Genomic DNA, 23,825 nt, shown 5'->3' on the forward strand with positions numbered 1-23,825 from the left:
CCACTCTACGTCATCAACCTAGAACGCAAACAAAATGGCGCCGCCCATGGTCCAAATATAAAATCGATTTTTAAAAAAATGTAGATCTTTCATGGGTTTTCTACTACATAATTCAGTAAGAGACATCATTTATGTTATATTAAGCCATACAAGTCTCAACACCAGGGGATCCCTTACAGTAGCACCAGGAATGCTACTGTAATGGAAACCACAACATGGGCTCGGAAATACTTCCAGAAAACATTGTCGGTGAACACAATCCACTGTGCCATTCGCTGTTCCCAGCTAAAACTGCATAGGCCAAAAAAGAAGCCAGAAAAAGAATCTAAACATGATCCCGAAGCGCAGGCGTTTTCTCTGGGCCAAGGTTCATTTAAGATGGACTGTGGGAAAGTGGAAAACTGCTCTGTGGTCAGACGAATAAAAGTTTGAAGTTCTTTTTTAAAAACTGGGATGCCATGTCATCCGGACTAAAGAGGACAACCCAAGTTGTTATCAGCGCTCAGCTCAGAAGCATTTTGATGCTGGTATGGAGTTGCATGAGTGTGTGTGGCATGGGCAGCTTACACATCTGGAAAGGCACCATCTAGGCTGAAAGATATATCCAAGTTCTAGAACAACATATGATCTCATCCAGACGTCGTCTCTTTCAGGGAAGACATTGCACTTTCCAACATGACAATGCCAGAACACATACTGCATCAATTACAAAATCATGGCTGCGTAGAAGGAGGATCCAGGGACTGAAATGGCCAGCCTGCAGTCCAGATCTTTCACCCATAGAAAACATTTGGTGCATCATAAAGAGGAAGATGAGACAAAGAAGACCTTTGAGCAACTAGATGCCTGTATCTGACAAGAATGGGACAACATTCCTTTTCCTAAACTTCAGCAACTTTTCTTCTCAGTCCCCAGACGTTTGCAGACTGTTATAAAAAGTCACACAGTGGTAAACAAGGCCTTGTCATGGCCTTGTCTGAGATGTGTTGATGCCCTGAAATTTAAAATCTACTTATTTTTTCCTTTAAATTACCGTATTTTCCGGACTATATTACTATAAGTAATTAATAAAGTCGCTCCGGAGTATAAGTCGCATCAGTCAAAAAATGCGTCATGACGCGGAAAAAAACATATATAAGTCGCACTGGACTATAAGTCGCATTAGGACAGAGCTGGAGCCCCGCGCGCGCATGCGAGCACCCGCCCGCGTGCACTCGCTCGTGCCCGCTTCACTGCATAACCCGAGCAGAAGAAAGAAAGTTTGAAGTGAGTGAGAAACTTGTAAGGGACTGGCGAAAAGCAGAGGTTACTTTAATTGTGATGAAGAAGAAAAAGAAATCTACTTGCGGACTGTAAGCAAGATGGCCAGAGCTGAAGGAACGAGTCCACAGACGCTTTAACTCTCTGCCGGGAGAGGCTCAGCCGCGCGAGACGAACGCTGTGTGAATCGTTCTCCGCTGCATATTTTACTACATGCTGTTTGTATTTTGCAGAATAAGATTTTCTTTATGGGGGCATTTTGTTTGTGTTCAGTCTTTCTAAGTTGTTGTCTATAAGTAAATATTAGGCTACAGGAGCAGCATAGAGCACATTCTCGCAGCTATATGTTTATTCTTGTCAGTCAGTATGAATTAAATTTGATATATAAGTTGCACCTGACTATAAGTTGCAGGACCAGCCAAACTATGAAAAAAAGTGTGACTTATAGTCCGGAAAATACGGTATATATTTTCTCAGTATAAACGTGATATGTCATCCATGTTTTAGTATAAATAAAATATTGTACAGTGTCCAAACTTTTTCGTAATCGGGTTTGTATGTATGTATATATATATATATATATATATATATATATATATATATATATATATATATATATATATATATATATATATATATATATATATATATATATATATATATATATATACAAACTTTGAATAAAACTTTGAAGGAGCACTTTCAAGAACTTTTGAACCGTGATATAGAGCCCTGCACAGGTCTCAAATCTAGGCCCTAGCCCGGCCCTGGCCTGAGACGCTGAGGCCCTAGCCCGGCCCGTGTCAGACAGCTTATCAAAATTCTCGGCCCCAGTCCGACTGAAGCCCGTGTTTTTGTTTTGTTTTGTTTTTTCAATTGTTGTAGCCATTAAAATAGTTCAGTTTTGTTTTTAATGTCAAAGTAGTTATATCTCATTTCGTTTCTTTATTAAGTTAATTTAGAAAAATAAAATGTTTAGAGCATTTTTTTGTTTGTTAAATGTTAAAGTTTTTTTTTTTTAAGTGACAACCAAGCGACTAGCGGCCGTCAGTGAGTTAACTGCATGTTTAATCAATTTAGCCTCTCAAATCAACTCTTGACTTGTCTTGCCTATAATAAAATCCACAGATATAAAACAATTTAAGATCATTTAGTCTCATTCATTTTTATTGAAGATGATAATTTGAAATTTTTTATTTTATTTTAAGTTTAATTTATGGACATTTGCGTTGGCTTGCTTTACTCATTTGTGGCGATGTGTGTTGCAGTATTTATGCACCGCATAGATTATAAATTAAATATAGATGAATCTTTATTAAAGCTACAATTTTTTGTGTTACAAACATGACGCGGATCTGATGTGCTGTCACGCGCATTTCTCATTTTCTCCACAACCCTTTAAGTTAATTTAAGACGTTATTTAACTAATTTAAAACTGCTCTTATGAGTATATTAGACAAAACAGGCATTATGGTAGAATTCTGTGCTTGAAGAATTATTTGTTATTATATTATAATAATAATTTTATATTATATTATTTGAATTATACACACAGTATACACCACTGGACCCCACAGGTTGAAAGTTTGCAACAACAAAAAAAGTACTTAATTTTCTCAACACTTAACTAACTTGCAAACCTGGTAAAAGGATGTAAAAAAGTTGTTTACAAAGACAACTCTCACTCCTAAATTTTCAGTTACTTCAATGAACTTTATCATGAGTTATACCTGGCTGTGTGTCAGATGTGGGGAGTGGGGAAAGACGACTTAATGAATGAATCATCACACAGAGGAGTGAATACGACAGGAGATGGAGCTTAGCTCACTTTCCCTCTCAATTATGACAAGATTACAAGATTAAGATGGGGAGAGGGTGGGGTGAGGTTTTGCCCAATCGGAAAGGTGGAGAGCACAGAATGAATGTGGACCAAAGTGACCGTGTCAAAACACAGAAATGACGTGAGAAGGTGGAGTGCTCTCTCAACTGGCAAAACTTGATATAGCCAAGAAGGACGTGTTTGTGGATTAACACTTTGCTGGTCATGGAGCAACATTCCTATGAAACAATCAAAGACCAAACCCTATCCTTTACCTAAAATCATTGGGAAATAATTATAGTATTGTTAAATTCAAAAAACCAAGACAGTTAAAATCTGATTGGTTGATACGATTATTGCTCCAACCCATATCCTACTTGGGTCAATCACAATAAAAAGGTTTTATTTTAAATTTAATGTAAGAAAGTCAGTTGTATAAGTTTGGAAAAACATGAGGGTGAGTAAATTACACAATACTCATTTTTGGGAGAGCTTTCCCTGTAAGTTTTACAATATATTTGTGGGACAGTGGGTCTTAAGAACTCAAATTGATAAAGCTGTTAGGTCAGTTTTGAGAGCAGAGCCACAGCCGAAGTGTGGTGTGATCCAAAGAATGGAGGGTCAGTCAGTCATGCTGGGACATTCATCTAGTGCTACTCACCTTCCTTGTCCCCACTTGTCCTGCTGGCCTTTGAACTAGCCTCTGTACCTTTAGCCTTTTCCTTCTCTTCTTCCGGCCCTTCCTCTGATCCTCGCTCCTCCTCCTCTTCCTCGCCCACATTCTTGTAGTTTGGTCTTTTCTGGGCCCTCTTCCTCCCACGCTGACGACTCATCTCCAGGGAACGCTCCAGACTTTCGAGGGGCTTGGTGAAGCGACGAACACCGGCATTGCTCTAAAATGAAATGACAGGTCGATGAAGCATATGACTAATATGTCCAATTTTTAAAGCTCATGAAAAGTTCTCTTTTCATAATAAAATAATGAAAAATGTTTGTGTTTGTATATGCATATGTATGTATACACACACATATGCATGTACATACACACACTTTTTTTTTAATTTTTTTATATATATATGAATTATATATTTTTTATATATAAGTTTGGAGGATTTCCAATAAACAGACCTGCATTGTCTTTCTAACATTAATAAACTTTATTAGGAACATTTAAATATAAAAACATTTGTTTTTTCAAACATTTACAAAATAAACCTTTTGCTGCTTGATCTCTGCACAAAATATTCACACATTAACCATCTCGAATAACAGCAATAGATGCTTTTACAACGTCTGCAGAACTTAGAGGCAGTGAAAGGAAAACAGTCTCTGGCTTCTGAGAAACAAGAACCCGCGCTGAGACAGGAAGCAGCTGCCAAACAGTCTAGGACACATTTGGTAAGTGCAGTACGGACAGCAGTGATGTTTCCGAGGATCTCCAATAACTCATGTGAAATGAAGCACTAGGCAGTTGCTGTTGGACAGCAAACTGAAGGACCTCCCAACATCATTCATGACGACCACACAAAAGATAAGACATTCATTCCTAGAACGGCAGGAAAACACAGTGAACAATCACCTGCTCGTGGTCTCACAGAAAGCACTCGGTCTTCTCTTCAAAGAATGCCTGCGAGGATTCAAAGAACCCACCTCTACAGTTTCAAAATGCAAGATGAGCTTCTCCATTTACAGTTTCTCTTCAAGTTTGAGAAAAAGCAGCTTTTAGGGTAGCATACAAATTAAACACATATAAAAAAAAAAAACAGACAACAGGTCACAGTGACACGGTACAAAGAACATGTGCCTCGCAGCTGAGAAGTGGAACGCTCAGTATGGCGCCACACTTGCAAAAAACAGTCAACTGTGGTCTGCCTGTGGTCACAGACTTAATGAGTAAATTCTATTCAAAGTGCAATGAACATCAAGACGAGATGTTCATTTACGAGAAAAGACTGATCAGATAAAAGGCAGCTGATGTCCTCACTCTTTGTGCAACTGCTGTCAATACAAGCTGAATATATATATATACTAAAAACACACATCTAGAGTTTACTAAAGGCGAAAGTGTGGTCGTCTGACGTGTTGCATCCCCTCATATATGTGTGACATCACTTTAAGAATCTAAACAACAGGTCTGTGACATCTGACTGATGCGAGAGTCCTGTTCACCTCAGCCAACCGAAATGACCGAAAAAGCCAACCGAAAAGTTGCATTCGCCAGAACGCTGAATTGTGACAACCACTTGTTGAACTTCCAGAAACGGGTTGCTAAAGCATGCCACTAGGCTACAGGTGCACTTCCAGCAAACTGCATAGCAGGTGTGACTTTGCTTACACAGGCATCCTGCTCGCTGTGCAGTATGTAAATCATATAATGAGAAAACAAGGGAAGCTTCTAATACGGTAGCTGCTTTGCCCTTCATCTCTGCACTACATAACTTCATACTTCCTGTCATCTGCACAAGGACCTGTTAGAAATCCTATACACATCCGACATCTCTGTTTGGTCTCTTCTATACTCATCCTCTGCCTGTGGCTTGTGGTAAAGGAAGGTCATGTGATGTGCGTGTGTGTGTGTGTGTGTGTGTTTGGCTGTCAGAGGGTTGCTGGTAACACACAGGTACTAGCAGGCCTTACGGGAAAGGAAAAGTAGGTTAGAGGCAGTGCGGTGATGGTGTAAGGCAAATCGCTGTACATCAGAGCAACGAGAGCCCCAGCAAAAGACAGACCAAAACTCTGCATTTACATAAGGATTCCCACCGGCTTCCTCAACCGAGCTCTTCACAACATGCCACAGTCCCACAACAGATTGTGTATTATCTAATCGAAACATTGATGGTCTGATAAATAAAAAAATAAAATAAAATAAAATATGAAAATATAAAAAAGCTTTGGCTTAAAAGGAGACCTTTGGTAAGAAATGGAAAGATAAAATTAAACTTGCAGAGCTTAATTTAATATCAGTAATTCATGATTCATCTCAGATGATTCATCTTTCTAGAGAAAATGTAACAAAATATATGGAAATGCTGTCTCACATAGCCAAATATAAGTGCACTGTGGAAAACAAAAAATCTCTTGTCATCAGTACAAGGACAATAAAAGAGCATACATTTAACATTTGTCCTACAGAATGCAGTTTTTGCACAGAGAGACTTTTTTGCTGCTGTTTATCTGATGTTTTTTGTACAAAAATACAATGTTTGTTGAGCGTTGCTAATTCAAAGAGTGCCCATTACTTTTAATAAACATCCCATGTGGAGTTGATTTATAGATAAATTAAAGAAAGCAAAAGTAGCAATGTCAAATCTAATGCGTTTAAATAACATTTAACCAATCTGTGCTGAACAGCAACTTTATTGTCAGCTGGGTCAGGTAATAAAATCAGGAAACGTTTTGCAGATGCAGAAAGAGTATTGTTTACAGTACATGGCAGCACATATATGTATGGTGTCAAGAGGTTTTGCAAACCAAAACAAAATGTAGAAGTCAGCAAAATTACTTCATTTCACAGAAGTCACGCAAACTTAATGTTACTGTCGTGATGTCGTGATCCATTTACTTTCAGAAATGTGCCGTTTATTCACTTTTTTATTTAACTGTACAATACAAAAACCTGTCTGGAAGATCAGAAATGTGTGTTGATATACTGAACAAATCCTGCAAAATATTTTTTTAACTGATCAATTATTATTTTTGTTTTAAAATGCCTCTTTTCCTTCAACCGCTCTGAAATTTCAGTCACACAGGTCGCACAGGTTTAGGGAAGCAGGGGTTGACAGATTACCGTCAGCTTGAAAAAGAAAAAGAAAAAAAAAGAGTCAAGTAGAGCAGGCTGTGGTTAAGCCTGAGAGGTGAGACACAGAAATAGACCGCAAAAAGGGGCAGAGAATGGGAAAGGGGAAATAGCTTTTGATAATACTGACACAAATGAGAAGAGAGACTGTTTCTCTGAAAAGGCAGCTTGACTGTCTTCTTTAATTTTTTTTTTGCTGATGATAAACATACATTTATCAGAATAATACAGGATGGAGTACTAATGAACGTCTACTATTAGCAGATACACTTGTTAATAACCATTCTAGGAATGCAGATATGTGACCATATCACTGTCAGCCAAAATATTTTTTTTTCAATTCAAACTCTATGCTAGCTTTCAAAAATACCAACCTTTTTTTTATTTAATATATGTAAGACTATATTTTTTACTCTACATTACAAGTCGCAATCAAGCAGAAGTAGCGCAAGATCTTTTCTTTTGTATTGTGTTTTGTGTGCATCCGAGTGAAACATTATCAAAAAATGAAAATAAGGTGAGGACTAGGGATGTGGGCCACAACTAATTTCCATAAACGTTAACATTTTGTAACAGACTAGTTTGACAAGTCTAAGAAAACCGCAGAAGTCCCTCAAAACAACAGACTATATAACCTACTGGCTTCAAATGGCTTATTTAATCTATGAATGAATGAAAAAGTACTGTGGTTCTTTAGCACGGCCACCGCTTGTGGTTGAATGTGGAGGGGCGGAGTTTAAGTGTACTAAATGAGTGGAGAAGTTCGGTATACGTCAATGGTCACCCGAGAGAAGTCTTGATGCTTCATAGAAAGATCAAGTTATCACAATGTGATTGAGAACTATAATGTCAAAAAAATATATACATTTTTGCAAATGAAACATGCAGGTATTATCAATAGCTATGTTTCCATCAGCCTATTTTTTTGCGCATTTTGGGATATTGCATACAAATTTAAATAAGCTGGATGAAAACAGCAAAATAAGCATAAAAAAGCACTCAATTGATATTTTATAGAGGTCAACCAACTCATCGGTTTTGCCAATTAATCGGCACTGATAGCTGGAATAATCGGTTATCGGCAAAAATGAATACCGATAGATTTTCCTGTTTGCGGGGTGCGCTGTCATTACACAGCCTACAAGAGCTCTGAGATGGGTCTGCTGGCATTATTTAGTATGTGAGCATGCTATATAATGCAAATAAAAAACTATCACGGACGTTTTTTACAATAACAAGTGAGGCTGCACGCATCACTGAATGCTGCACGGAGCGTGCTGACACATCTGATTCACGTTTAAAACACTAAAAGGGAATGAATACAGCGTGAATACAGGAAACTTTAGTACATGTTGCCAAATCATTATAAAGTATTTTATTTGTTGACTAGATGCTTTAGCAGTGGAAAGAACAGCAGTTGTATGCATGTACTTTGTCATTGAGGCTGACAGGACGCTAACATTAGCAGGTCAAATTAGTGGTCAAGCAGTTAAAACAATGTAACAACTAGCGAAACTTTATCACCATGCAATCGACAGAACCATAAACACATCAGAAACGCATTTGATTTCAATAAATATTTTGTTATTTTGGATAAAAAGCTTTGGATAAAAGCGCTATATAAATGCAGTCCATTTCCATTCCATTTACTAAAGGGATACAAGTACAGGCACTGGGCATGCGCACATCTATAATGTGTCACTTAATTACTGTATTTGCAATATTTTAAGGGTAGGTTTAGGGTTGGGGTAGGTATAGGCATTGATAAAACACATATATTAGCAAATATATTTATAGTTATTTTATCGTGAGATTTTGCCTCGCTTCCTTTCATTGCTCAACATGACATCATGACTTTGTGTAAACATACATGCCACTTTCTAAAGCCAAGTGGCATGTTATCTGTACGGATTTTGAGCTATCCGCTTGTATGTCTATGCCTTGTGACTCCGCGTGTATGTCTACGCCGAAACGAACCATTGTGTGTGTGTCCATAATCCCATTTGAAATGGGAGAATGTTTCTTGTGATGGGTAGGTTTAGGGGCAGTGTGTGTGTGTGTGTGTGTGTGTGTGTGTGTGTGTGTGTGTGTGTGTGTGTGTGATGGGTAGGCTTAGGGGTAGGAACAGTGTAGGGGGATAGAATGAAACGGCGTTGATAAACATGCTAAAACACGATTGTGCGTCTTGATAGCACGGCAAAATGGCATACATATTGGCGTGTCATATATACGCCATTTCATGAGATCAGTCTGCATTGCTTTACCCCTTTTATCCATAACTCTTCTTCTCTGTTTTTAGTGGCAGAATTACAGAGCTACATACTGACCTGGCATGTATACTACATCACGTAGTGTCCCCACGTAGAACATACGTTTCAGTGATCTTGTGTGTAAGCAGATATTTCTTGAAACGGAAAGAAAAAAGATTGGATAGGGAAAGCTCTGGCTTTGTGTGGACGGGGACTATATAAAACACCTGTACTAAGTTAATTCCTCGATGCGCATAAAAAAAACAAAAAAAACAAAGTCTCATGACTTTGTGATGGGACCATAGACTGTAGGATGGGACGACATAACTGGACCAACAAGCAAGACCGATCTTGGTCATTCAAAAAAATCCTGAGCTTAGGGCCCCCGAACCAACAGGGTTGATTTAAAGGTGTCATGAACTGGCTTTTTAATTTTTTATACTGCTGTCTGAGGTCAACTAATGACATTTGTGTGTTTTTTTAATTAAAAACATCATAACTAATAAGTAATAGGGTAATATGGTATTTTCTACACTGGTTTTGAGGCTCTCTTCAAAACGCTGTGCCGCACTGGAGACAAGAACGTCTCTATCAAACAAACACAATGATTTATTTCTCATCCACCCGCGATTGATTGGACTATTATTGTTGTATTATATAGCCCACATGATCGTTTGTTATAAGCGCAAACCGTGTACACACACACACACACACACACACACACACACACACACACACACGTGCGCACGCACCCTTCAAGTGTCAAGTCAAGAGATAGAGAATAGCAGAACAAGAAAGGAATAATATGAGATTAATCGGACTGCCAACAGGCTAATGTTTTGGTAGCCCGTCCAGCGTGCTAAAGGTATGTTCAGTCTGTTAGACACACATAAACAAAACGATCTATAACAATGCAATACTATTACATATAAAAAACACGTTTTACTCACATAAGTGTGTTGCACCATTCCTCTGGTCTATATAGAAGAATATAGAATTGTGTTTTATTATCAATATTGTTTTACGTTTCATTATTCATTTCTGCTGCTTCAGTTATATTTTTGCGGGAACCAATCACAGAGTGTCTTATCCAACTGACGCGCTATTTGTGGATTTAACACAATGCCTACAGCTCTTATTTGTTCTTTGGCTTTTGATTAGATTACAAAAGGATTATGTTTTTGTTTTTTGTTTTATCATATTGGGAATAATGTGTTTATATTTTGTATCCTGCATTGTTTCTTTTCGTGCTTTCTTTTAATATGCTCATTGTTTTACTGTTCAGCACTTATATTTCCTATAGAAATACATTTTGACTTGACTTGAATGTGTTGCTAAGATCCTCTGCGTGCATTTTAGTGCATTGAGAGGTTGATAGAGTGTTGAATTCATCAAAGTTTTCTCAAATCCCCAAACCCAAGTATGAGCAATAGCAAAAATGAATAATTATTACCGGTGGCTTTTATTGCCTCATTTCTATATCACTGCAAACATATTTAAACACTCCTCAGTGAAATGCTACTAACATAACACCGTGATTAGTGGAAATCTTGACATTCTCTCATGACACTCTCCTCACTTGGTCAATCTGACATTTAAGTGCTTTTTGTTTTTGTCAGGTACAAGAGAACGACTCAACCAGGCAAACATTCGGGACGCTTTTATTGCACATATTTGCATATGTGAATATGCACGGTGTGGCCCGGATTCTGATATCCAGACAATAAAAAAAAATAAAAATGAAAAAACAAGTTATGTGCTACAGGCTGCACTACACAATCAGTCTCACATCCACCTACATGCTGCAGTGATGTCTGCTGTGCAGAAGACTTCAAAGCAGCCCATTAACACCACTGTTATCTTATCTGCCTGCCTTACCTCAGTGTAAATACCCTCATGAAAATAACAAGAGCAGATGCAAACCGCAAAAAATTCTCTTCTCCTCTTCACCCATCTCATCCACAGACTGGAGCAATGGCGTTTAAAAACTACCTATTTTCTGAGAAGTTTATTTTGGGGTCTGATATGCATCTTATATTTAAAAAAGGGCACATTGAGACTATAGTACCTGACTGACATCTTTTAAGCGATCAAGAGACGTGATAACATTTAGCAAGCTAATTTGACTCATCACTTTAAAACTGACAGATCGATTTAACTTTCCTTGAGGTAAAATCAAGTAAATATCAAAAAGAGGGTGAGGCTTACACTACTTAAGATTACAATGGCACACAAAAAACATAAAAACTCTTTATTTAAATCTCTCTCTCTCTCTCTCTCTCTCTCTCTCTCTCTCTCTCTCTCTCTCTCTCTCTCTCACTCTCTCACTTTATTCCAATTCATAATTCTAGCTCTAACGAGCCGTAGTTTTTTCCGGTCTATAAATGTTTAGCCAGATTTTGAAATGATTTCTGTAAATCCAGTGATCAAATGCTGCATGGGGCTCAGTTTACATTTATAGTCACATGACTAATGTCAGGTCTGTGTGTGCAATTGCACAAACCTGGAAGACCTTCTGAAAATATGCAAGCAGTATTTCATTTTTATAAAGGAAATTTCAAGAGATAATAAAAGTAGTAGGGAGAATAAATGAATTATGAATAATTTACTGCCATTGTGAGAATAACATGCCATCAATAAGAAAGTAACTGGTCTGAATAATGAGTATTTTAAAACGTAATATAATCTAATAGCATGTACTTAATTTTTGGAATCTGGTATGTAATCCAGATTACATGTAATCTGTTACTACCCAGCTCTGCACACACATATTATGAAAACATAACGTTAGATGATTAATCGATTAATACAGGCCTACTATGACGCGTATAAAGTGATCCCCAACAGAATAATTTTTGTCATGGATTAATGCAAACACAGATATCAGATAACAGTTATGTCTAAAGTGAATGTAAACATGCGGGATCATTTTTTTATTTTAGATATGGTCAAAAGATCAGATCTGTGCATTAAGACTGGCAGTGTAAACCCAGCCTGATAAACCCTCACAGCTTATGAGAGAAAGACAGAACTAACAAGTGCCTGCAATTGAAGAACAGAAATAACTGGCCTTTAAACAAAATGTCCTTTGATATGACTCACATGAGGGCTTAATGCACTAAGCATCATGTGCCGCTTTGACCTTCACATAAAGCATTGCAAAGTTGCTATGAATAAAAAAACATGATCACGATACTTTTTTTCATATTGATTGATATAGAGATTTATCATGATATACAATTTGATAATGCTGCCAGTTTGAAGAATATCCTGACAGTGACTTTAGCCCAGAGAAACCAGAGGGTTAATTGATTACATTTGAGGAAAAATATAATAATGTTAAAAAAAAATGACAAAATATGAAAATATGACAAAATGATCTTCACTAATCAGCGATTTGTATACCATGCACGAAAAATGAGAAATCTAGCCGATATTTCTAAACTAAATAAAAAATTATAAAAGGGCCGTTTGATCTTTTCTCTTTATTCCATTACAAATAGGAAATGAAATGATCAGATGGTACTCCTTTCAACTTTTCTGAAATCCTTTACTCTTCCCTGATGATGACCACTGGCTTACTTTCTGTAAGATCTGAATTTCTGCGCATTGAATTTTAGAATATTCCGGCACGCCCATTATGACTTGCAGTTATCCCTGTCCCTCTTTTGTAGCATCTCATGTATTTTATGGTGTTCTAAAAATGCAGCGCTCAAGTTATAAAAATGTTATTAAAAAAAACTGGTAAAATGTTCGTCTTGCATTTTTGACTGTAGCATGTTTTGTGAACCAGGGATAATTCACCTAAAAATTTAAATTCTGTCATCATTTATTCACCCTTACCTTGTTTCAAACATGTATACGTTTCTATCTTTAGTTGAACACAAAAGATGATGTTGGTAACTAGACAGGTGATGGCCCTTATAGCATTTATGTTCCTACTAAAGTCAATCGGTGCCGTCAACTGTCTGTTTTTAGGTGAATTATCCCGTTAACCTGTGTTTTTAAGAAACCTAAACGACTTCCATATAATTATGGTTGTGTTACCTTTTTTCAACAATTTCCTCAGCTCTGGAGGGTAGCACAAGTTAGGTTTCACTTTCACTTTCATTTCACTTTCACTTGCCAGCTCCCTGCAGACCGACTCTTTGTTGTTGTGTTTATTTCTGCTGCGTAAGGCTGCAATTACACGTGGCATTAACATGCGATCACTGTGATCCCATCAAGCAGTTTGGATAATCAGTCAATCAGGACACAGCGTATTCACATTTGTTCACATCAAGTGGTCGCTGTATCTGGATAACTGATCGGATTTATGTTTCCCGCAAAATACTTAAATTAGGTCTGTAATAGGACTTAATCAGAGTGTAAAACAACATTAGCTTTACCTCAATCAATAGGCAGTGCCCATTTAGTACAGGATTTTTGTGATTTATTTATATACAACCAATCTCAAATAGGGTACTTATTCTACCCAACATTATTCTTGTATGACAAAACAAGGAAATGTTTTATTCCGACGCAGTTAAAATAGGTACGTCGGCGCAATAGGCTCACGTTTTTTCTTATCAGTGCTAAAGAGACTCCTTCAGGCAAGTGTTATACATCATTATAATCTGTTAAGTTTCTATTATTTTTTGAATGAAGTCTCAATAAATCAGATTGTTGTGCTTGCTAAATTAAGAAGAAAAACATGATGCGCGATCTGCAGCCTCTCTGTCAAAGACATCTAATCAAACACTAAACCAAGTTAGTGAAAACTTATTACACAAACATAAGACATGTCTAAAGAAACGTTGAAATGTCAGGTTTTAAATAATGTAAATAAAATCAAAAACAAATATTCTGTGTTTATGTAATCTGTTTGAAAAGGGAGAGAAATCAGTCGTTCTTGAGTGCCTCATTATCGCTAATGTGCCACGCCCACGGAGTGCGTGTTCTTTTGATTCAAATACTGACACGCTCCATGCGATAGCACAGTGATGCCCTCAACATAAAATCAAATAAACACATCAACACTTTCTATCTGTTTGAGACGTGGTGAGGAACGATTGTGGAATAATTTACCTCAGAAAAAGCTGTTTTTTTCTAAGAGCAACAATGATTGTGAGGTAAGAGCATTCTGTTAGTGTCTGTCTGTGAATCAAACGCAAAAAGTAAAAAAATAAATCCTACTGCAACACGAAACACAAGACTGTTTAGACAAGATTTATTTGGCCTGTTTTGGACATATTAGTTAGTGTTTATTGTAAAATATCAATAAAGCTTTTGTTTGCAAATTTTTGCTCAGAGGCTATATATAGGACCTACTAGTCAAACGCATTTTGTTCCATACTGATGTGAATTTGTATATTTCATTTTGTATAAATTGTATCTTAATTTTAAGCAATGTTTTTAATATATTTGCTTCTTATTTTAATAAGCAAATATAGCAGATGGTATAGCCTTAGCACTGGTGCGATCATGCATTGCCCGCATCTCATAAATAAAGCAAAACTCGAAATGATATTTGAGTATTGTGTGTATCGCATAGATTACAAAATCAAACGATTCAGAAGAATGTTGTCACTGAAATGACTGGGGAAAAAAGTGTCCCAATTCACCCTATACTCTTGTATTACATTATGATGTTTTACTTTTAAATCACAAATATTTTATTTATAACATTCATCATACCCAATTATTCAGTTATTTGTATTTACTAAAAAAAAATAACTTGTGTTCAACGTCACAATATTAAGCCTACTGTTTTTTAGCATGAGACTTCTTTGAAAAATATTTGAAAAAAGTACACTGAAAAAATGCTCTTCTTAATATTTTTGTCTTGTTTAGTCTAAATACCTAAAAATTCTTAGATCAAGATGAATTTATTAAATAAGTAAAATGACTTACGTGTTTTTGTTTTGCTTTGTTGAAACAAAAACCAAATTAAGCGAGTGTTTGCTTAAAACAAGCTAAATGATCTGCCTATGGGATAAGAAAAACAATCTTAGCCGTGTTTCCACCACAGGAACTTTACCCAGGAACCAGGAACTTTGGGTGGTACTCGATGTGTTTAGACCACAGGAACCAGGGTCTAAATGAAGTTCCGGGTAAATATTTCCCCCTCCAAACGGCCCTGCTCGCGGGGTAGTACTTTTTCAAAGTTCAGGAACTTTCGAGGGCGGGACTTGGGCGCTGAACATGCTGATTGGCTTAGCTCATGCAGCCTTTTATTTCAACAGGCATTTTTAAAAGTCTTTTCCGAGGTTCGGTCTACGTTCAGTAAATATCAGTCTTGCTCTCTGTCTGATGGCGCGCGTTCGTCTAAGCCATCTCACGTTCAATGTCCGTAATAGCTGATAATATACATTGTCATTTTAAATCTAGCTTTACAAGCTTTCTGAATATGCTGCTGAATCTGCATATTAGTGCTCTTTTCTGTCGTTGTTAATTACCTCTTAGTAAACCTATACATAACCAGCAAAAGCAGCACAGCTTGAATCTCTTCCATACTCGTTATAAATTTTTTTTCACCATGTAAACGACCTGACCGATTACTTTTAAGTGTGCGTCCTTACATGACGTGACAGCGCGCGCCGTGCTCATGTTGACAAGAAAGGAAAGCAAATTTTTCTGAGGGGTAAACTTTTTATTTCGTAAGTTATGAAGATAATGTTGGAGTAATGACACAGTGTATATTGCCCCAGGCAGTTTTTACTTTAACTGCGCCTGACAGAAGATTTTTTTTTTCTGACATGATTATTACACTTTACAACAAATAAATAGCTTATATAATGCCATTAAGAGTTGCTATGGCCTCAGTTAACACATTCCAGCTGCTGGAGAAAACAGCGTTGACATTTTTGATGCGGCAGACAAACTGCATGTGACCAAATGATTGTGATTGAAAGTCATCACATGTAAACACCAGATCGGTTTAGATAACGTCTCAGTCGCGCAGTCCTACATCACTGGACTAATTTGCCTAATCTTCTCGGAACTTTAGATCGCGGTCGAAACGCAGACAGCTGCAGGTCTGGGGGGAGAAAAGTTCCTGTAAAAAAGTTCCTGGTACAAATTGTTCCGGGTAATTTTGGTGGAAACGGGGCTCTTGTTTCTGATTGAAATATTGTCTCGTTTCTGTCCCAAACAGAAATAAGATTATTTTTCATCCCCCATTGGCAGATCATTTTGCCTGTTTTAAGCAAAATGACACTAAATTTAGATTTATAGAAAACAAGAATAAATATCATGTCATTTTACTTATCTAGTAAAATTGTACTTATCTAGATTACATTTTTGATATTTGGACTGAAAACAAGAAACAAATGCCACATAAGAGCATTTTTTCACTGCAGTCAAATCTTTTGATAATTTAAAATATAAAAGACCTTTGTAATGTGGCTTTGTTGACTATATTCTATATAAACTACAACTTAATATATTTCCTTTGTCCTGTTTAGCTCTCAGTCACATACCTGAAGCTCATTCATTATGCAGCTCATTATGCATTCCTTTGGGTCTCAGGTGTGATACCTATATATATTCATGATCGTTTACGCCTCTTTGCATACAGCCTTTGTGAAGAAAACGTGTCTAAGAAAATTTGACTCAATGTATTGTTTTATGTGAATTAGCTGGCTCAATGATTCCCGCATCAGTTTGAAGCACAAACTATAGGCAACCACATCCATTATTCTAAAATACTGTGGCCGCATATCTGTGTTTGGGGCCTTAATTTTAAAACATTTTTTTATTTTTTTCAAAACCCATGCATAAACATTATTCTCTCAAAAATACAAGCTTGTACATACATGTTGCTCACATATTATGGTAGTACAGTTTGTGTTGAATACAGTGTAATTAGACTTTGCCATTAATGTTTTTATTAGCAACTGAAAAAGCACAAATGTCAGAGCATGTCAAAACTTCTAAAGGGCCCCAAAATAACGAAAACTTAGACTTAATAGCTTTTGTGTCAAAACAGTGTCCATCCATTATAATTTCAACAGCCTTCAGAGAGATTGGGCGGGGATTTACATGAGGTGAACCTGTGCATGCAGATACGATAGCTAGATTGCGTTAACAATGTGAGTAAAACATATTTTTTATATGTAAGTCCCAGGGCTATGTGTTTTCCAGACAGGCTACCAAAACATACATCGTGTCGGCAAAAATAATATTTATTTCTTAAACTGCACACTTGTGTGTCTTCGCGCTTATATCCACAGATTGTGGGGCCACGTAATACAGAAATAATATTCCAATCAATCGCAGGTGGATGAGAAACAAAACATTGTGTTTGTTAGATAAAGACATTTACCAGCCCTGTGAGAGAATCATCCCGGTTGCCGCTTTCAAAACAATCTTTCCCTCATGTGAACTGAACTCAAAGGGGAGCTGAAGCTCATTAAATATGCAAATCTTATCCAATCCTAGCCGTGGGCATTTACAGTCTCCAGTGCAGCACGCCCATCAAAAACCCGTGTTCAGGAGAGAGCCTCAAAACCAGTGTAGAAAATAGCTTATTTCTTAGTTGTAGTAGAATGTAGACTTAAAATCTCTATCGTAGGCCAATTTTGTATCGTTTATATTGCATATCTGTTTCGCAACGTATGGGGCGACACATCACCTAACCGAGCATTTCGAAAAATACGTGACATCACCCGTAGACGGCGTGCGCCAGGGATGGAAATGAACATTTTTCAAAATCTACCACTCAATGTTTTTACCAGACACTTTTTGGTTTTTAACCGACAATGTGTAACTGCACGTGAAAATTAATACTACAGGCTCTACAATACTTAAGAAGTTTATTTAATCTCAAGTCTCAATGAAATGGTGACATTTTCTCTTATAAACACTCAAACCATGAACTGATATACATTTCATTAGATGAGTAGGGCTCTGTGCTCTGCGCGCTCTTTTTTACCTGGATGTGGCATTTGAAAGATTTTTGGTCTTTTATGGCTTTCATTTTTATGGTTTTTAGTCCCAACAATAAAACTATTTGTTTTGGCATCTTCTGAAGTGTGTTGACGACATACCGAGCAGAACATTGTCAGAAGGGAATGAGATGCACCTAAATCAAAATTCTTGGCCAAAACCAATAAAGAAGAAACCAAGGCCGAAAACCGAAACACCGAAAGAAATTATGACAATTCTAAGTACCATTGCATTTATGGCTAATGCTATGACTGTGTAACTTAAATTACAAATTATGCAAATATTTATTTAGCACATAATTTAGCACACAACAATGCACAGTATAAAATAAAGTTCAAACTAAAATGTTTAACTTGACCTCACTCATGTGTACATTCAAAAATAATGCACAGGCCTACTGGCCTGCAGAAAGGTACAGAAATTGAATAAAGTAATAAAATGTAAAATAACTGCATATTTAACTGTTTAATAAAAGATTAATCCTTATTAAACTTACAAAATCTATTCAATCAAGAGCAGTGAGTGATGTCCTTATCTTTTGTTTGACATTAAACAAACAGCAGTAAAGGCTACTACCCCTTTAAGACCTAATGGAAGGATATGCGTTGACTTTCTCGACTCTATACAGTTCTCTTAAGGCATATTTAGACTATGGCTGCGTCCGAAACCTGTAAAATGCTACCTTCGGAGGACACATTTGAAGGCAGGAAGGCATCAAACTGCGTTCGAATCTAATGTCTCCTGTCTCCTGAGATACCTTCATCTGATCGATTTCTAAAGCGTATGTGTCCTTCGCTGCCTTTGATATCCCACAATCCTGTGCTTTCCATTCAGTGACAGTTGAGCTGGGAAAAAAGATGGCGTCCAGAAGTTGCGTTTGCGGGTAAGTTTGTGTGTAAATGTACGATTTTTACCAACATATTATACTTCTGATGTCATTTCTAGCGAGAAATCACTACTGTAGTAATATTGAAATTGGATATTTCAAACTTTTTTAACAAATCAAAAACTGAAAAATTGAGCGTGCAAAATTATTCGGCCCCTTTACTTTCAGTGCAGCAAACTCTCTCCAGAAGTTCAGTGAGGATCTCTGAATGATCCAATGTTGACCTAAATGACTAATGATGATAAATAGAATCCACCTGTGTGTAATCAAGTCTCCGTATAAATGCACCTGCACTGTGATAGGGTGCGCCTCAATCAGCTCCCTAGTTCAGTAGTCAGGGCACTGATTAGGACACAAGTCAATGGGCTGACTCCCTGATTAGTGCCCTGACTACTGAACTAGGAAGCTGATTGAGATGCACCTATAGTCTCAGAGGTCCGTTTAAAGCGCAGAGAGCATCATGAAGAACAAGGAACACACCAGGCAGGTCCGAGATACTGTTGTGGAGAAGGTTAAAGCCGGATTTGGATATAAAAAGACTTCCCAAGCTTTAAACATCCCAAGGAGCACTGTGCAAGCGATAATATTGAAATAGAAGGAGTATCAGACCACTGCAAATCTACCAAGACCTAGATGAACCACTCGATGAACTGCAGAGATCTACAGCTGAGGTGGGAGACTTTGTCCATAAGACACCAATCAGTCGTATACCACACAAATCTGGCCTTTCTGGAAGAGTGGCAAGAAGAAAAAAAGTGTTGTTTAAAGTTTGCCACAAGCCACCTGGGAGACACACCAAACATGTGGAAGAAGGTGCTCTGGTCAGATGAAACCAAATTGAACTTTTTGGCAACAATGCAAAACGTTATGTTTGGCGTAAAAGCAACACAGCTCATCACCCTGAACACACCATCCCCACTGTCAAACATGGTGGTGGCAGCATCATGGTGTGGGCCTGCTTTTCTTTAGCAGGGACAGGGAAGATGGTTAAAATTGATGGAGCCAAATACAGGACCATTCTGGAAGAAAACCTGATGGAGTCTGCAAAAGACCTGAGACTGGGATGGAGATTTGTCTTGCAACAAGACAATGATCCAAAACATAAAGCAAAATCTACAATGGAATGGTTCAAAAATAAACATATCCAGGTGTTAGAATGGCCAAGTCAAAGTCCAAAAGGTGGCGCCTACAAAGTATTAACTTAAGGGGGCCGAATAATTTTGCACGGTCAATTTTTCAGTTTTTGATTTGTTAAAAAAGTTTGAAATATCCAAATCAATTTCGTTCCACTTCATGATTGTGTCCCACTTGTTGTTGATTCTTCACAAAAAATTACAGTTTCATATCATTATGTTGGAAGCCAGAAATGGCAAGGCACAGTATGTGTTTAGTTCTCACCAAAGCTCTCTCTATTTTGCTGTAGATCATTAAACTGTTACATTGCCTTAGAAGTCTGTCCAAAATTAGTTTCATGAGATGCCTTCATGCACAAAACACTGCCTTACAAGTCATTGTCTGATGAGGCAGCGAGGCAACGAGTCAGCAGCCTAGGTTTTCGGACGCAGCCTATGTCAGCTTGGATACTCATCAAGATGGACATGTTGACATACTTCTTGTGAGAGTTTGTCCATTTAATCGCAAGACTTCAAAGAGAACTCAATAGATGCGTGCTGTGAGATGATGCACAGAGACAAGTCTTTATTTGCGTCTTCATGCGGGTGATTACGGGGAAAGCGACTGGCATATGCGAACATACGGCAGCACTCGCATGCATTAAACAAAGTTTACAAAGAGGTGAAACAGTATGCTCGGTAGGTGAAGCGAGTTTACTCACCACAACTCAAAATCGCATTTGGCTGGTGGCGGGTGCTAATTTCCATCGCTGGCGCGCATGCTCCAAGCTCTCAGACTTAGCACCCTGTTGTTTTTTAATACTTATTGGGATAAAAATAAATATATTCATGAATACTTTTTGGAGTCAAACTCTTTTGACGAAGCTTGAACAAAATTTAATCCCTCATAAAATTGTGATTAAGACTTTTTAATACCTTTCAAGGGTCTTAATTTTCCCAAAATGGATTTATCAACTTTTAATACTTTTTAAGACCCCAAGGACACCCTGTAGTAAAACTGTCTAGAGCTCATGATTGTTATTGTCATACATTTTATTGTGATCTTGATATGATAGCGCTCAGCCCTAGCCAGAAGTGTGTGAAGATATTTGTAAAAACAGTGATTGCAAATTCAGTAATATCATTCGAGTTTGTTACTGTTTTAAGTGTTTAACTGTTCATAATACAGTGCCAAAGTCAATTAAAAGACTGTATAAAAAAAAAAAATTGTTTTTAAAAAAACATTTTTAATCGAGTAGGAATCACTTTCATAAAATGGGATTTTATAGGGATAAATCCCGCATCCATCTGGTTACCTCTTAAACTTCTAAATGAAGATGCTTATGGGCAGATGTACTCACTGAACTCTTGTGAGTGCTCTGCTCTGTCTGCACGGTGAAGACCGACAAGTCTCCATTCAGAATAACATCGGCCAGGGAGTGGACGAGTGGCTGGTAGTGGATGATCAGGAACACCTATGACAGTGGGGCATCATATGTTGTCACTTGACCACATGAGTGCAGCTCACACTGTGTGTATCGTGGCTATTCTAGACATTGCAAGTCTCAACAAAACTAAAGTATGTTTCTGTACCTGTGACAGCAGGTAGAGTGACACCTGAGGGTTGATCTTGCGGTCTTCGGACTAAAAAAAAAAAGATTGTCATCATGTCGCATGTAAAAAAGTTGGTATGGCATGGAAATAGCCAGAAATGCATCATCATCACATACATAATCACCATGCTTGGATAACCATGCTACTATACACTACTGTTCAACATTGATAATAATAGGAAATGTTTCTTGAGCATCAAATCAGCATATTAGAATGATCTCTAAAGGATCATGTGACACTGAAGTATGGCACTGTATTTTAAATCCAATAAAGGCAGCGTTGGAGAAGATAAGACTTCTTTATTGAGAAACATAAAAAAATCCTCAACTTTTTAATGGTACTAGTTTATAAATTTTTATGTTTATATTTGCAGTGTAGTAAGGATGTCTCTTATCATAAGTAAACTGCACAGACCATATGAAGCCTCAACTTCTCTGTAATGCTGTAAAGATTAAGTGAATAGTTATTAAGATTGTTGTACCCAACACTTCTAAAAGAGAAAGTAAAAGTTTATTGGAAGCCATTCACTTTTATGGTTTCACTAGAGCCATAAATGTTCAACAGGAATAAGTAAAATAATTAACTAAATATAGTGAACCTATATTGCAGTTTGCAATATTATAGTGCATGTTTTTTTAAATCCGTTTATTTTGGTGTTTTTTGTGCTGTATATATTATATATATATATATATATATATATATATATATATATATATATATATATATATATATATATATATATATATATATATATATATATATATATATTAGGGGTGTAACGGTTCACAAAATTCACGGTTCGGTTCGATACGATACACTGGTGTCACGGTTCGGTTCGGTACGGTTCGGTATGTTTTAGATAGGCCTACAGCAAAAAGAAAAAAATGGCAGATAAATTACCTTTTTTTATTATTTTTTTATTAAAACTAACAAAGTATGATTTTTTTTTTTACATTGAACAATGATGGAGCTATACTTTACCCATCTTCTATGTAGTTACAGGAATAAGACATTAGCTCTTTACATTAGCATGTGCGGTGCGTGTTGCGTTGCGTGTGCGTTGCAGGAGCCCCACACCCTGCTTTCACATATGCTGCGTTTGCAGTCCGCAACTGATTAGCTGTTGCACACCACAAACACAGCATTGATTCATTATTTTTTATTTAAAATCCAAAAGTTTTTACTGAACATGCCTCGTCAGAATTCCAATTATCTTTGTTTACTCTTTAATAGAAGTTAGGTTATGTAGCCTACTACATTTAAACAACATTTTATTAAATTCATTTATTCATATTTATATACTTTAGATTTAGCTCATACAAGTGGCAAAACATTTAAACATAGTTTATAGCCTTAAATCACAAACATTTTAAATTAGAAACTTACAATAGTCTATTCAAAAACAGCCGACTCTCGTCTTTTCTTTCGTTTTTACACACTTTTAAAAGAAATCCTGCAGGTCAAAAAGAACTTTGCTTTTCACCTCCAAGAAAGTATGAGTGCTCTCCAGTATGGCATTTTTTTTTTAACCTAAATGCCAGGTAAGGTGTCGTTTTGTTGCTTTACATGAGAAAAAAAAGCAATGTATTGACTTTGAAACAAGAGTATATTTTAAATGATATGCATCTGTGGTGAAATTACTAGATTTTCGCGTCAGTACATGTTTATTTTAATGCGAACAATGTTCTATCACTTTAATGCAGCAGTGCAGCGCAGCAAAAAATAGACTCGGTACGAAAACGATCCGTGCACTGCTGCAGACGCAAAGCTCCTGGAACGGACTGACGGACAGCATCTGTGTGAACGCTGTCATCCGTTAACATGGGTACGGAAAAAAAAATACGCACCGCACACGCGATGCAGACGGAGTATGTGTGAAACGGGCGTTAGGTCTCATATCCGCGGCAATAAATGGACCACTCGCCGCGGTGATTTGCCATTTGAATAAGTTGGAATGTCTGTCTAAATGCTGCGGGGATAGTTTGTGGCTGTTTCTCCTTTTTATAGTCTTGTTGTCGGCGTAAATGAGATGATTGACATGACATTAATTATTCCTGCTGCTGTAGGCTACCATCAGCAAAGGCGACATACCATTGTTTTTTTTAATCCATCACTCTTGCCAACACCATCATAACAAAGAATCCAAAGTTCACCCAAACAC

The 23,825-nt window shown here is 37.1% G+C and overlaps 1 protein-coding gene across 1 annotated transcript in view; it reads right to left on the reverse strand.

Annotated features, from left to right (window-relative positions):
* The window catches only part of clec16a (C-type lectin domain containing 16A), an 81,915-nt gene that overhangs the window by 44,138 nt on the left and 13,952 nt on the right, over positions 1-23,825 (reverse strand). The window contains exons 9-11 of the mRNA XM_067414608.1: positions 21,644-21,694; positions 21,412-21,525; positions 3,741-3,972 (exon numbers count right to left, since the gene is read on the reverse strand). Of these exons, the coding sequence (XP_067270709.1) occupies positions 3,741-3,972; positions 21,412-21,525; positions 21,644-21,694 (397 nt within the window). The remainder of the gene's footprint in view (positions 1-3,740; positions 3,973-21,411; positions 21,526-21,643; positions 21,695-23,825) is intronic.

The sequence above is a fragment of the Pseudorasbora parva genome, chromosome 2 (assembly GCF_024679245.1).
Source record: "Pseudorasbora parva isolate DD20220531a chromosome 2, ASM2467924v1, whole genome shotgun sequence".
Taxonomy (NCBI): domain Eukaryota; kingdom Metazoa; phylum Chordata; class Actinopteri; order Cypriniformes; family Gobionidae; genus Pseudorasbora; species Pseudorasbora parva.